Raw genomic sequence first — 12,500 nt, forward strand, 5'->3', positions numbered from 1 at the left:
ACGCACATGTGATGCACCAAACCCCTCTCTCTGTCACAACTCAAACACAAGGGAATGCTTTGGGACGTACAATCGGCCACCCACCACCTCACCAACAACCAGACACACACACACACACACACACACACAAGTACACAAGGTATGTTACATGCCATTGAGACCGCAAATGCACTGGCATGCTTTATTACTTGCTTTGGAGTCCACATTAAAAGCTATTAACAACTGTAAACTGACACGCAGACACACACATAAACACACATGCACATACACAAAGAAATGCTATAAAGATAATGCTCCTATTAACAAAATATTGGACTTTCTTTTCATTCTATTTCAATACATGGATGGAGTTTGCATAAACATTCATTTTAAGTATTCTCTCAACTTCTAAACTTAAGCCAATGTATTCTTTGTCTACACCAAGAGCAGGGATGCATCCACACACACACACACACACACACACACACACACACACACACACACACACACACACACACACACACACAGCAAGGCTCCATTTAGTCAGTCTAGCCGTTGTTTGGTTGACACAAACACAACACAACAACGTCAACAAACCGTGGTCTCTTCAACTTTCCCACAGTTGCTGTCTCTCTTCCTGTCCGCTGGGACGATTCCCCAAGGCCCAGAGAGACCAGGTCTCCTGAGGTCTCTCTTCCTGTCCGCTGGGACGATTCCCCAAGGCCCAGAGAGACCAGGTCTCCTGAGGTCTCTCTTCCTGTCCGTTGGGACGATTCCCCAAGGCCCAGAGAGACCAGGTCTCCTGAGGTCTCTCTTCCTGTCCGTTGGGACGATTCCCCAAGGCCCAGAGAGACCAGGTCTCCTGAGGTCTCTCTTCCTGTCCGCTGGGACGATTCCCCAAGGCCCAGAGAGACCAGGTCTCCTGAGGTCTCTCTTCCTGTCCGTTGGGACGATTCCCCAAGGCCCAGAGAGACCAGGTCTCCTGAGGTCTCTCTTCCTGTCCGTTGGGACGATTCCCCAAGGCCCAGAGAGACCAGGTCTCCTGAGGTCTCTCTTCCTGTCCGTTGGGACGATTCCCCAAGGCCCAGAGAGACCAGGTCTCCTGAGACTTGGGCCCAGTCCCATTTCTCTCCCCTTAACTAGAACACTTGCTTTGAGTGCCCTGAGCTGCAAGTCAGCTACCGAGCTGGCTGGCGTTCAAGGGTTGATTTTGAGGGAAAAACAGCACTCCCCTTGCTCCCTTAAGTATTGGAACACCCTACCCCTTTGCGGGAACGCGCAAAATCTAGGGTTAGGGCTCAAATCTAGGGTTAGGGCTCAAATCTAGGGTTAGGGCTCAAATCTAGGGGAAGGGGGAGAATTGGGACAGGGCCTAATTCTGCTCATCTCATGGCCCTTCTGTTTTCCTGTCCTTGCACCTTTACCACCGCTGAACACTGTGACACGGATTCTATCACTCATACCGTTCACTAATAATGGAAAGCACTGAGGCCGACCAATCACAACGCTGACCTTTACCCCAGGGTGTCGTGTTCAATTAAATATGGCTGCCTGTCTGTACCCATGGCACCCATGGCGCCATAGCAACTTACTTTCTGCTGCAGGCCATTCTTTTATTCGAGAGAGGGTAGATGGCAGAGAGAAAGTTTGTGAAAGAGAGAGGAAAAGAAAGAGACAGATTGAAGTAGAGGGACAGACCTAAGTAACGACCACCAATGTGTCCGTACAGACGACACACACCTGAAGGGATTCATAAGGGAACGTTGTTATTCCTGTTCTCTTCTCGATGTTACCTGCTGTGAAGAGCCTCCCCCCCGGGGCCCCGCTCCCAGGGAGGCAGCACAAAGCTTCACATTCAGGTATAGACCGAGGAGGACACCTTCCTTCCTGAAGGATTGAGCCCCATGAGGGCATGGATGAGCAACCTCTGCCCACTATAGTAGGAGACGAGACATAAGTGTCACCTCGTTCATCAAACAAAAGCTCCCTCTTATAGCCTGCTCCCTACTGCAATCTCTCTTCATGTTCCCCACCTCAGTCTGCCCTGTTACATCATCAAACAGGAATGATTTAAACTGGGTTAAAGGGGGGAAAATGAAAAAAAAAAAGAATTAAATGGAGGAGAAATGAAAGCCATCCAGCATGTGCTGCGCAGCAGAAGAGCTGCTTGTTGTTTGTGGCGAAGGCTTCTCCTCCGATGCTCCATGCCCTGCTACAGTCTCTAACACACACACACACATACACACACACACACACACACACACACACATGCTCACCCACACGCATGCACGCATGTGCAAGTGCACACACACACACACACACACCCACACACACACACACACACACACACACGTGCATACACACACACATACACACACACAGACACACACACACACACACAAACACAAACGCATACAAACATACAAACACAAACATACACTCACACTCAAGTGCACGTGCACGCACACACACACACACACACGTGCACGCACACCAGAATGCAAACACACACACACACACACACATAGAGACACACATGCACGCACACACGCACACAAAACCACCTATGCTAACACAAGAACGGACACCCATACAGACACCTTAATCCATTTGACCGACATTAATCACAGACACATAAAAACACAATCAAGTACAACATAGCCATCTCTTTCTTAGCCAAAGAGGTTTCACAGACGTTCATGACTACAGGAATGCATATATGAGCTTACAAAACCCACCCCACCAAACCCATACAAACATCCAAACACACACTTGGCCGGTCTGGTCTGAAGGTTTATGGCATGTGACAGCTGTTCACAGAAATCCTATGAAGACAACCGTTTCTTAACAGAGAGAGAGAGAGAGAGAGAGAGAGAGAGAGAGAGAGAGAGAGAGAGAGAGAGAGAGAGGCAGACATACTGTACATCAATAGTATAAAAACAGACAAAACAGATGAAAAAAGAATCTATGATTGCTAGCAAAGATTAGAACTAATCAAACCTCTACTTGGGTGAACGAATTATGCCGCATAGATATACGAACCATACTCTCTCACTCTTTCTCTCTGACTCTGTGTCTCTCTCCTCCTATCCCCTCCCTCAATATCTATCATCACTCAACCATGCCCCCTACCAACCAGCCGCATGGCCTATTCAGGGACCACTCCAAACCAGTCAACAGAGGGTCTTGGATCAACTCCCTCTATTCTCTCTGAGGTGAGTGTTTGGACAGGGGACCCTGCGTGCCGGCTGGCGTGGCGTGGCGATGGACGAGGAGGAGCAGTGGGAGGAAGAGGAGGAGAGGAGTAATGAGGCTAGCTGAAGAGGGAGTGAACAATACAGGCACTACAGACTACAGGGGAGAGAGCGCGAGTCACTGAATGGAGGGTGAGGAGGCAGGGGCTGGTTGAGGGGGGGACGCTCTGGCTGGGGGAGTGCAGTGTGTATTGTAATAATGAGGACAGGATGTAGCCATCGTGAAGCAGAAGCGGCCTTTTTGTGTGTGTGGAGCTCAGCTTCCTGTACACAACGCCACCGGGGCGGCTGTGAATGGAAGAGATGCACGCTGAGCTTCAGGTCCTAGAAGTTGCGTCCCAGAAGTGTGTGTACTGGAAGAGTGTTTTTGTGTTAGGAAACTCTTCTACTCTTCTACTTTGAAGTGGTCAGCCATTATGTGAGCGTGTGGATAGTCACCTCTATAATGATGAAGAATACAACTTGATTGTAGCGGCGGGGCCGAGTGGGTGGGGGTGAGGGAGGGGTGAGGTCATGGTGATGATGATGAGCATCACAGACTACAGCAAAAGTCCTCAAAGACTGTCGGGGTTCGTAGCGGGTCATCAGAGAGAAATGGAAAAACAACATGGCCCCAGGCTGAAAAAACACCAGCGGTGTGCCTTTGCCTCCCCCGATGGAGGCCAGAATACTTTCAGAAAGAATGACATCATGTCCGAGTGCTGCAGTGGAACAAACTGTCTCACTGGCAAAAAACTGAGAAACGTGTGTGAAACATACCGCCGATACCGCCTAGTAAAATACCACAACTGGTAATGTGTAGCTATAGAAGTGGAGGGGGAAAGGGAAGGGAGAGAGCGAGACCGATTGGGCCGAATAGATTCAAAGGACAATACCGCTCTGTTATCAAACCATCATAACTGTCTCCCCTGGCTTCAAAAGGGAGAAAGTGCCGGTTTGCCATTGTTTACACATGGCAAGCGCTCCAATGCTGAATGCAGTTGGAAGCATCGGTAGAAGGAAGTCCTTTTGACAAATTCTATTGGTTGTGGATGTTTGATCGAAGCCAAGAGAGGCGGTACGACGGTTTGATCTAAGCCCAGTGTTGTCCTTTAACATCCATTGAAGAAAACATCTACAAGCTGTCTGCAAACAGCAGAGATCAGGGAGGATGTGCACGGATGTGTTTGTGTGTACAGGAGGGAGAGAGATGGGGCGGGCGTGGGGAGAGGGGGGAGATAACGGAATATAAACAACACAAGAATGCACAAAAACAAAGTGGAATGAAATAGACTTGCGATGGACGGGGTGAGACATCAAATATAAATGGCTGGAACAGGACTAAAGGGAAGAATGTGTGGAGAATGAGGGACAGGAACCGGCTAACGTTCAATGCTCAATGTTGCACACACACACACACACACACACACACACACACACACACACACACACAAACACACAAACTACATGTACTCACACAATATATTGACACAGACGTGCTCAGTGATACACTTAGTATATGCATGCACATTTGCGCACTTGTAACACATTCACAGTTGAAGACTACAGCGCTGTGAGTCGAAATGTAGTGGAAATGTACATACCAATAGAGGCAGTCATGGTGCTGACAGCTACATAGAGGTATTCCCTTCTTTGCTGGTTTAGGTTACCAGAGCACCTCTTTGTTGTCTGTCCTTTATCCGAAAGGATTTGAGGATCTCCCCACAGTCTGGCTTCTCTGCTTTCCTCTTTCAACTCTTGTCTTTTCCACAGCCGGTCCTCTCTCAGTTGAAAGTGGAAGGGTCGAGTGGGTGTGGGTGGGGGGGGGGGGGGGGGGGGAGGCTGCGAGGTTGTGGTGGGGAGGGAGTGGTGGAGACGCGTTACCTTCCAGTCTACCTCGAGCGACTCCCAGTTAGCCGAGAGGTGTCCGTCCACTCCTGCTATTAACCTCCAAAAACTCTCTCCTCTCTTACCCGTCGCTTTTCCTCAAACTAGCTCTCTCCTTCTCCCCCCCTCTCTCTCTCCCTCCCTCTCTCTCTCTCTCTCACTCTCTCTCTCTCTCTCTCTCTCACTCTCTCTCTCTCCCTCCCTCTCACTCTCTGTGTGCTGTAGGGAAACTGGAGCCCTTGCTCTCTCATTGCTGGCTGAATGGAGCTTTTCATGCGTCGGGGAGCAGCCTGCCCGTGGTCAATTCCTTTAGTTTCCAGATGGAAAAAAAGAAAAGGGCAGCGCGTTTGTTCCTGGAGTGTTGTGACACTGCTTGGGTCTGTGTTCTATGGAGGGAGGGGAGGAGAGGAAAGGCAGAGGGTACGAGGGGGGTGTTTGGGGGGGGAGGGTTGTAGAATTCCCCCAAGCCTTGTCTAAATATGCCCCCGCCTCTTCCTCTCACTGACCACTGAGCATTGTCTCCATGGCACCGCCGCAGCCACTCTCCGACCAATGAAATTGCATTCCTAGGGGTCATAGGTTACATGTGCCCATGAATGGCCAGAGAAAGGGGATTGGTCTTGGGGAATCTATGGCCTCTCTGTCAGTGCATGTGTCTCCACACTCAAACCATCTGCTCACCCTATAGACATAGACACACACACACACACACACGCACACGCACACACACACACGCACGCACGCACGCACGCACACACACAATCACAAACACACATGCACACACAGGACAACGGTATGCAGCCACTAAGTGTCTACTGCCATTTGTCAGATCATCATAAATTAGACAATAAAATTGAATCTATTGTACTGAGTTTGCTTTAGGTTCAATAGGAGCATGTGGCTCTTGTCCTTCATTCAACTCTTGGTCAGTAGAAATGTATTGGCATGGAAGTGGTCCAGGACATGTCCATCTGACTGTTTTAAAGGAAATTGCTAAAAAGTTTGAGTTTGATTTTGAGTTGTTTTAAAAGGGCCATGACAAGGTGTCTCACCCTCTCTCCCCCCTTCATGTATCACTGATGTCCACCCATCACTTGACCTCTGACCCATTCTAATCAGATAATCAATAGCCTACATTAATTGAACTCGCACAACTATATTTACAAGAATCCTTTGCTAGAGAATCCAGGGGATCAATAACCCAGCATTTCTATCAACATGTACATTGAACAGATAGTTGTAGAGAAAGGTGTGCCCGACTGTGCACTACCTCCAGGCACTTCAAGTCAAAAGCACAACAACATTCCACAGCCCTGTCTTACTGCCCCGTCATGCTCCTCAACCTCATGTAGCTGACCCTGGTCAAGGAGCATGGAGCCAGCTAGCATGTAGCTGACCCTGGTCAAGGAGCATGGAGCCAGCTAGCATGTAGCTGACCCTGGTCAAGGAGCATGGAGCCAGCTAGCATGTAGCTGACCCTGGTCAAGGAGCATGGAGCCAGCTAGCATGTAGCTGACCCTGGTCAAGGAGCATGGAACCAGCTAGCCGTTGAGAAAGGGAATCAGTTTGACTAGATCTGTTGTGGTTGCAGTGAAGACGGGCGTGGTAACTCATGGTAATCTGTTCTAACATCACCCCCCCCCCCCCCCACGGGTGTGCGATTAAGATAATGACCAAAATATAAATCTTTTTAGTGAGAGGGGAGGGGGCTCTTACTGGAATGGCTGTTTCCCAGACGGCCGTCTCCCTTTAACATGGGAAAACAGGAAGCTCTTAGAAGAAAAAAGACAGACTGCGGCAGCCTCCTCCAGTTAGAGACTGACTCTCAGCAGAGGGGTCAGGTCAGGTGGGGTTGTGGACCGGGACACAGAGCGGGACGTCTGCCTGTTCTGCTCAACATATTTACAATAAACAAGTGATGCTGCTGGCTTGCGATTCCAAGCGACAGGTGCCCTGATCCCAGGAGCGCTTTGAAATCATGTTGCTCATGACTGACTTTGCCAAACACCATGCAGTCATAGTGCGTGCACAGCCCTGGACACAGTGCTGGCTGTGAGGAGTTTGTTGCCTCAGTTTTGCGTTGCTAAAGGGCACTGCTTTGGGGCAATAGGGAAGCCACTGCAGTCGTAGGCTCTGATAGTGCGGGGCCATGGGTCTGTGTGGTATGGAGGAGGTGCAGCAGTTTGAGCTGACTTGGCTGGTGGTAGTTTATCTGTGGAACAGCAGTCTGTGTGAGGGCTGTCTGGTGAGTTTTTCTTTTTTTCGTATGCTTACCAACTGCACTCATTTTTGCCGTAGGGGCTGAGGTCTTAATGTCAACTATCACAAACAGCCAGTCAAGTTTTTTTTAGTACGTCTTGCTTTTTTTAATTTGCTTTCTTTTTTTTTTTTCTCGACAGTGGAATTTAGTTTGTTTCCTTTTCTTCAAATTCTCAACAAGTGTGAGTTAGGGGAAGGGTTAGCACGCAAAAGGTTTGAGCTAAAAGCCGAAGGTTGTAACATAAGTGGCCGTTCTCTCTAGGACCTGGTCCCTCCGGATCACAGCAGGGCTCTCCCCCCACACCCCTCCCTCAGCAGGAAGTGAGAGAACATCCTGCCAGCCATGGTCTCTTCCTCTTTCACCCTCTGCTATTATTAGAAGTCACCCAGCTGGCCTTTCTGTCTAATGGGATAGAGGATGCATATCTACGTCTTACAATAGCCTCATTCCAATGGCCGCTCACTCATTTTCAACATGTGAGTTGGATGAATGAAAAACACGAAAAAAGAAACCTGACACAGGTAGAGGCTACTTAGAGCAAAGAGACCCCTATTTTTCCCTATGAGTCGTAGGGGTCTATTTTAGAAAATCATAGCGTGTACATGTAAGTGTATGTGTGTGTGTGTGTGTGCGCGCATATGGTCACACTGTATATGCCAGGAAAGATTCCACGCTGCCATTGAACCCTGACCAGAGGCAATCACTAATCTGGTGTTTTGGTTAAGACTTCAGTTGTCAAGCCAGTATTTTATGGTACTCGACATTGTACCATAAAATACCCATAGAATATAAACCGTTCAGAGGTTCACACCACTACACACACACACACACACACACACACCCGTACCTTCTGAGGCTCTGCTGGTCTCCCTCTGCCTCATTGATTTAAGTTGTGAGAATTCAGATAATTGCTTCACTGGAGGGAGAGAAAGGAAGGGTTGGATAAAGTCACTCATAGTTATAGATATAGTATGTATATGTTTGTATGAATGTATAGATATATGTAGCATATATACATATATACATATAAATATATAAATACATGCAAATCAAATGCTTTGTAGGTTTTTTGTTGTTCTCACCGTAGGGTGTGGGCGGAGACACTGGAAAGGTTGGAGTAGAAGGCACAACGCCATAGCTGTCAATCACAGCTGTGTTTTGACCCCCATAGTCCACACTGTCCATCTTATACAGAGAACCAAGCTGTAGGAAAGACGTTGTTTTCAGATGCAATACACTTAATGACTAAGGTTTGTTGAGGGAATATTGGCCCACACACATTTTGTACCCATTAAAGATGCACACACAAACACAAATTCAGAGACACACGCACACACAGCAGAGATCTGTTTTGTGATCTGCATGTGGCTTCAGTATGTGTTTTACTGTAAACAAGGAGGCCATTCATGCTGCCTAGCCGTGAAAATTAGTGTTAGCTATAATCTTATAAAGGAAAAAGACCACAACATATTCTTGTTATTCACCAACGATAAGTCGATATGGCAACACATGAATACCTTCATCTGTAAGGAATTCTTCCATATGAAAATGCTAATAATTGAGCTAGCACCCCAATTTACCCTCCTGGACCCTACACACATTGGCGGTTTCATTCTGATGTAAATGTGATTAGACGCTCCGCGGTTCCAGGGGCGGGACTTGGGTAGAGGTGTTGCTACGCTGTCTCTACAACCGAGACAACGCAGTGATATCAACATGAGGAGTGATAACTGGAGAGACGGTGAAATCCGCGAACTGCTGATCATGTGAGAAAAGGTGATGCAGTCGCATTAAATGAAGACGGGGAAGATGGTGCGATCTACAAGAATGACGCAGAGGAAAGGTCCTTCCGAGGCTTTTGTTGGGATAAAAAACAAGTGGTCAGAAAAATAAAGAATGTTGCCGTTTTTGCACTTGTAAATAGTTGATCGCGTTTGTAGCCTACACTCAGATGTATACTCATTCTTGTATCACTCATTCTTGTACACTCAGATGTATACTCATTCTCCTCTTGATTCTAAAGAGGTCTAGACTCGTGCGTAGCCCCGCCTTCTCCAGTGAACCAAGAAAGCCGGCGCCATGACGAACGGGTTACTGTGAGGGGAGGGGAGTGTTACTGTGAGGGGAGGGGAGTGTTACTGTGAGGGGAGGGGAGTGTTACTGTGAGGGGAGGGGAGTGTTACCTGTGATGGGAGGGGACTGCCACCGTTTACAGAGGAATTTAACGTCAGAGTTCTACTGTTACTCCAACTCGGACTGTCAAAGAAAGAGTGACTTGTTGCGTCGCTGGCCTGCCTCTTCTGCTGCCACCCTGTGTAGAGTCCGAGAGAGAGAGAGGGAGGGAACGAGAGGGGAGAGAGAGCCAGACAGACACATAGAGAAGGAGGTTAATATGGGGGACAGCACAGAGGTAGAAGATGACCAATACTTAGTGGCCAACTCAAACACTTGATTATTTTAGAGCTTTGATACTTCCGAGAACAGAATCGCAAACAAGTGTTTTCTCTTAAAAAAATAAAGATGCAAGGTTTAACGGCTAACACATGTGGGCGATGGACCCTGACACACACGCTTGTTTTCTGGCCAACACGTTCTGCAGTAAACAGAGCAATTATCAAGGGGTACATATTGGTCAATTATCAAGGTGGGAACATGGGGCCGAGCCAGAGCCTACCCGGGCCAGATGGTTTACACGGAATCCAATACATCTGTCGGAGCAATCACTTGTTCCAGATCCACCTCGGGCTCTGCGGGAACTACTAGGAGTCTACCAGGGTGAACTATTTACCACAGAGAGACAAATTCCAAGAACACGCGCACACACACCCAGACACACACAAACACATACACACACACACACAAACACACCCACACACACACACACACACACACACACGCACAGTACCAGGCACGGTGACACACCCGGTTCTACATGTGATCTCTGTGATTTCTATCGCCACAGGAGCCGAGATCCAAATCATGGAGACACACGAGTCATAGCAGCGTGCTTTGAAATGCTCTGCTGAGAAATGGGGGATGGAGCCAGACATTATGACATGCTGTGATCGCTGTCTGTTGTTAAGGGATCAATGACCACAGGAAAGACAAAACATTGATCATATAATGTCATAGCGGGATCACTCAGCAGCCATATGCTAGTGTAACTTTCAAGCTACTGATTTGGCTTCTGCGTGAGGGCAAAGAATCATAAGATAAATAACATGAATCAAATAAGATTTTGGGAGTTTTCAACTACTCTCCCAGAATATCCCATAAACACAAATCTGATCGCAGTAGTCGGTACACTTACTCCGACCCTGAGGTCCCCGGCCTTCTGAACGTCTTGCTCACCTGACCTGAGCTCTCGCTAATCATACGTAGCGGAGTGATGCTCATCGTGAGAATGTGTGTCGAGATCATGTGAGGTTAAAGACAACGAGGAGATGAAGGGGTGATGACGCCCTTCAAAGGCATTCCACGCCCTTTTCAGGATTCCTGCCTTAGAGCGTCACTTTGTAGGATGAGCACACACACACACACAACACACCACGACAGGCAGACACACTGAGATAGACAGACGGATAAAAAAACAAACCCTACATAACAGATGTCCCAGATGGGTGGGGCGGGGACAGCCTGACAACAACACAACATATCCTATGTTCAAACCCTGCCTGTTTTGGCTAAATAGTACACACACACACAGCCCACTCAGGTCAAATGTTAAAGGTCTGTCGAACAAGCAATGTTGTTTGTAATTACACATAGCCACAGCTGCCACAAGCTACCAGCAGACGGGATTTGTCACACACACCTTGTCTTGAACCGCGCCAGATGTGGTTGCCCATTATGCGTTTCACCTTAATGGAACAGCTACTCCACAAGCTTTCCACCAGCAAGGAAGCAATGACATCACTCTCACAGCTGTGAGCTCATCGACACAGGGCTGGTGCAAAAGGCCTTTGGACCAGGCAGATGTTTCTCACTCTTCTATTGGAGTAACGGATATTATACCTTGGGGAGTCTAGCGATAACTCAGACAATGTCCCAATATGGAAATAGAGATAAACACAAAGGAGTATCCACATTGTATGATGATGGTACCGTTCACATGTCTGTATGTGTTGGTGTAGAAGTGGCCAAAGGAGGACGCTATAGAAGAAATTAAGGCTCAAATGGAATAAAACAATTAAACCTAGAATAACGTATCCACAGACAGATGTGAATCCCTAGCAAACCTTCACCAAACTCACAGGTATAACTGGTGTCATCCCTCAATGCTTGAATCTCTTTGCTATGATGTAAACAGGTCCCATGACAATGACAGGAAATACACTTGTCAGCAGAATTGCAGGAAGTCTTCTGCAAAGGCAGAGCAAAGCCAATCGGAATAGGCTCCACCCAAAGCTGTTTACTTCAAATACAAAAGTAAGGCCCTGCAAGGCCCTTGTGTATGTTTCAAATTAATTTATGCCACCATTTTTGGGGAATGGCAAAACAATACGAGAACAATACAAATCACAGAAAGATCTTAAAGGACAAAGCCGAAAGGCAAGTTTGTTTCACAATCCCCTTGCTTTCCAGTAAGGAAAAATCCTTATTTTCACCTTTATATAGACCTTATTTTTTCTGCCATGCCATGTACATGGCGGACCTATTGTCCTTGTACATGCAGTATGTGTATATGCATGTGCATGTGTGTTTTCTGTCCCGCTCTCGATTAGAGTTTTCCACAATCAGCCAACACTCCAGTATGAGTATAATGGTTCTCTGTGTGCTGTGGGTTGCCTTTAGTACAGACTGAGGTCTCAACATCACCTCTCTCTCTCTCTCTCTCTCTCTCTCTATCTCTCTTTCTCTCTCTCTCTCTCTCTCTCTCTCTCTCTCTCTCTCTCTCTATCTCTCTTTCTCTCGCTCTCTCTCTCTCTCTCTCTCTCCCTCTCACTCAAAATAGCAGCGTTGGCATACTGTAGGTACATTTTTCCTGGGCTGGCTCGTCCGTCAGTCCCTGGTGCCATACAGAGGACTGCTGTGTATAGCTGCCCTGAAAATATGTGGAGGTTCCTGCATGTTGGTTTCAATCAAGTCCTCTGCTTTAGGATGGCAGAGACTTCATAAATGTGTTCTGCAGGAAGCATTTT

At 47.7% G+C, this 12,500-nt stretch overlaps 1 protein-coding gene across 1 annotated transcript in view; it reads right to left on the minus strand.

Annotated features, from left to right (window-relative positions):
* LOC311353040 (uncharacterized protein) overlaps window positions 1–12,500 on the minus strand; it is a 21,939-nt gene that overhangs the window by 8,709 nt on the left and 730 nt on the right. Inside the window, exons 2-4 of the mRNA XM_084472876.1 lie at window positions 9,543–9,670; window positions 8,442–8,562; window positions 8,207–8,275 (exon numbers count right to left, since the gene is read on the minus strand). Of these exons, the coding sequence (XP_084329002.1) occupies window positions 8,207–8,275; window positions 8,442–8,562; window positions 9,543–9,670 (318 nt within the window). The remainder of the gene's footprint in view (window positions 1–8,206; window positions 8,276–8,441; window positions 8,563–9,542; window positions 9,671–12,500) is intronic.

Source organism: Micromesistius poutassou (genome assembly GCF_964030765.1).
Source record: "Micromesistius poutassou genome assembly, chromosome: 9".
Lineage (NCBI taxonomy): Eukaryota > Metazoa > Chordata > Actinopteri > Gadiformes > Gadidae > Micromesistius > Micromesistius poutassou.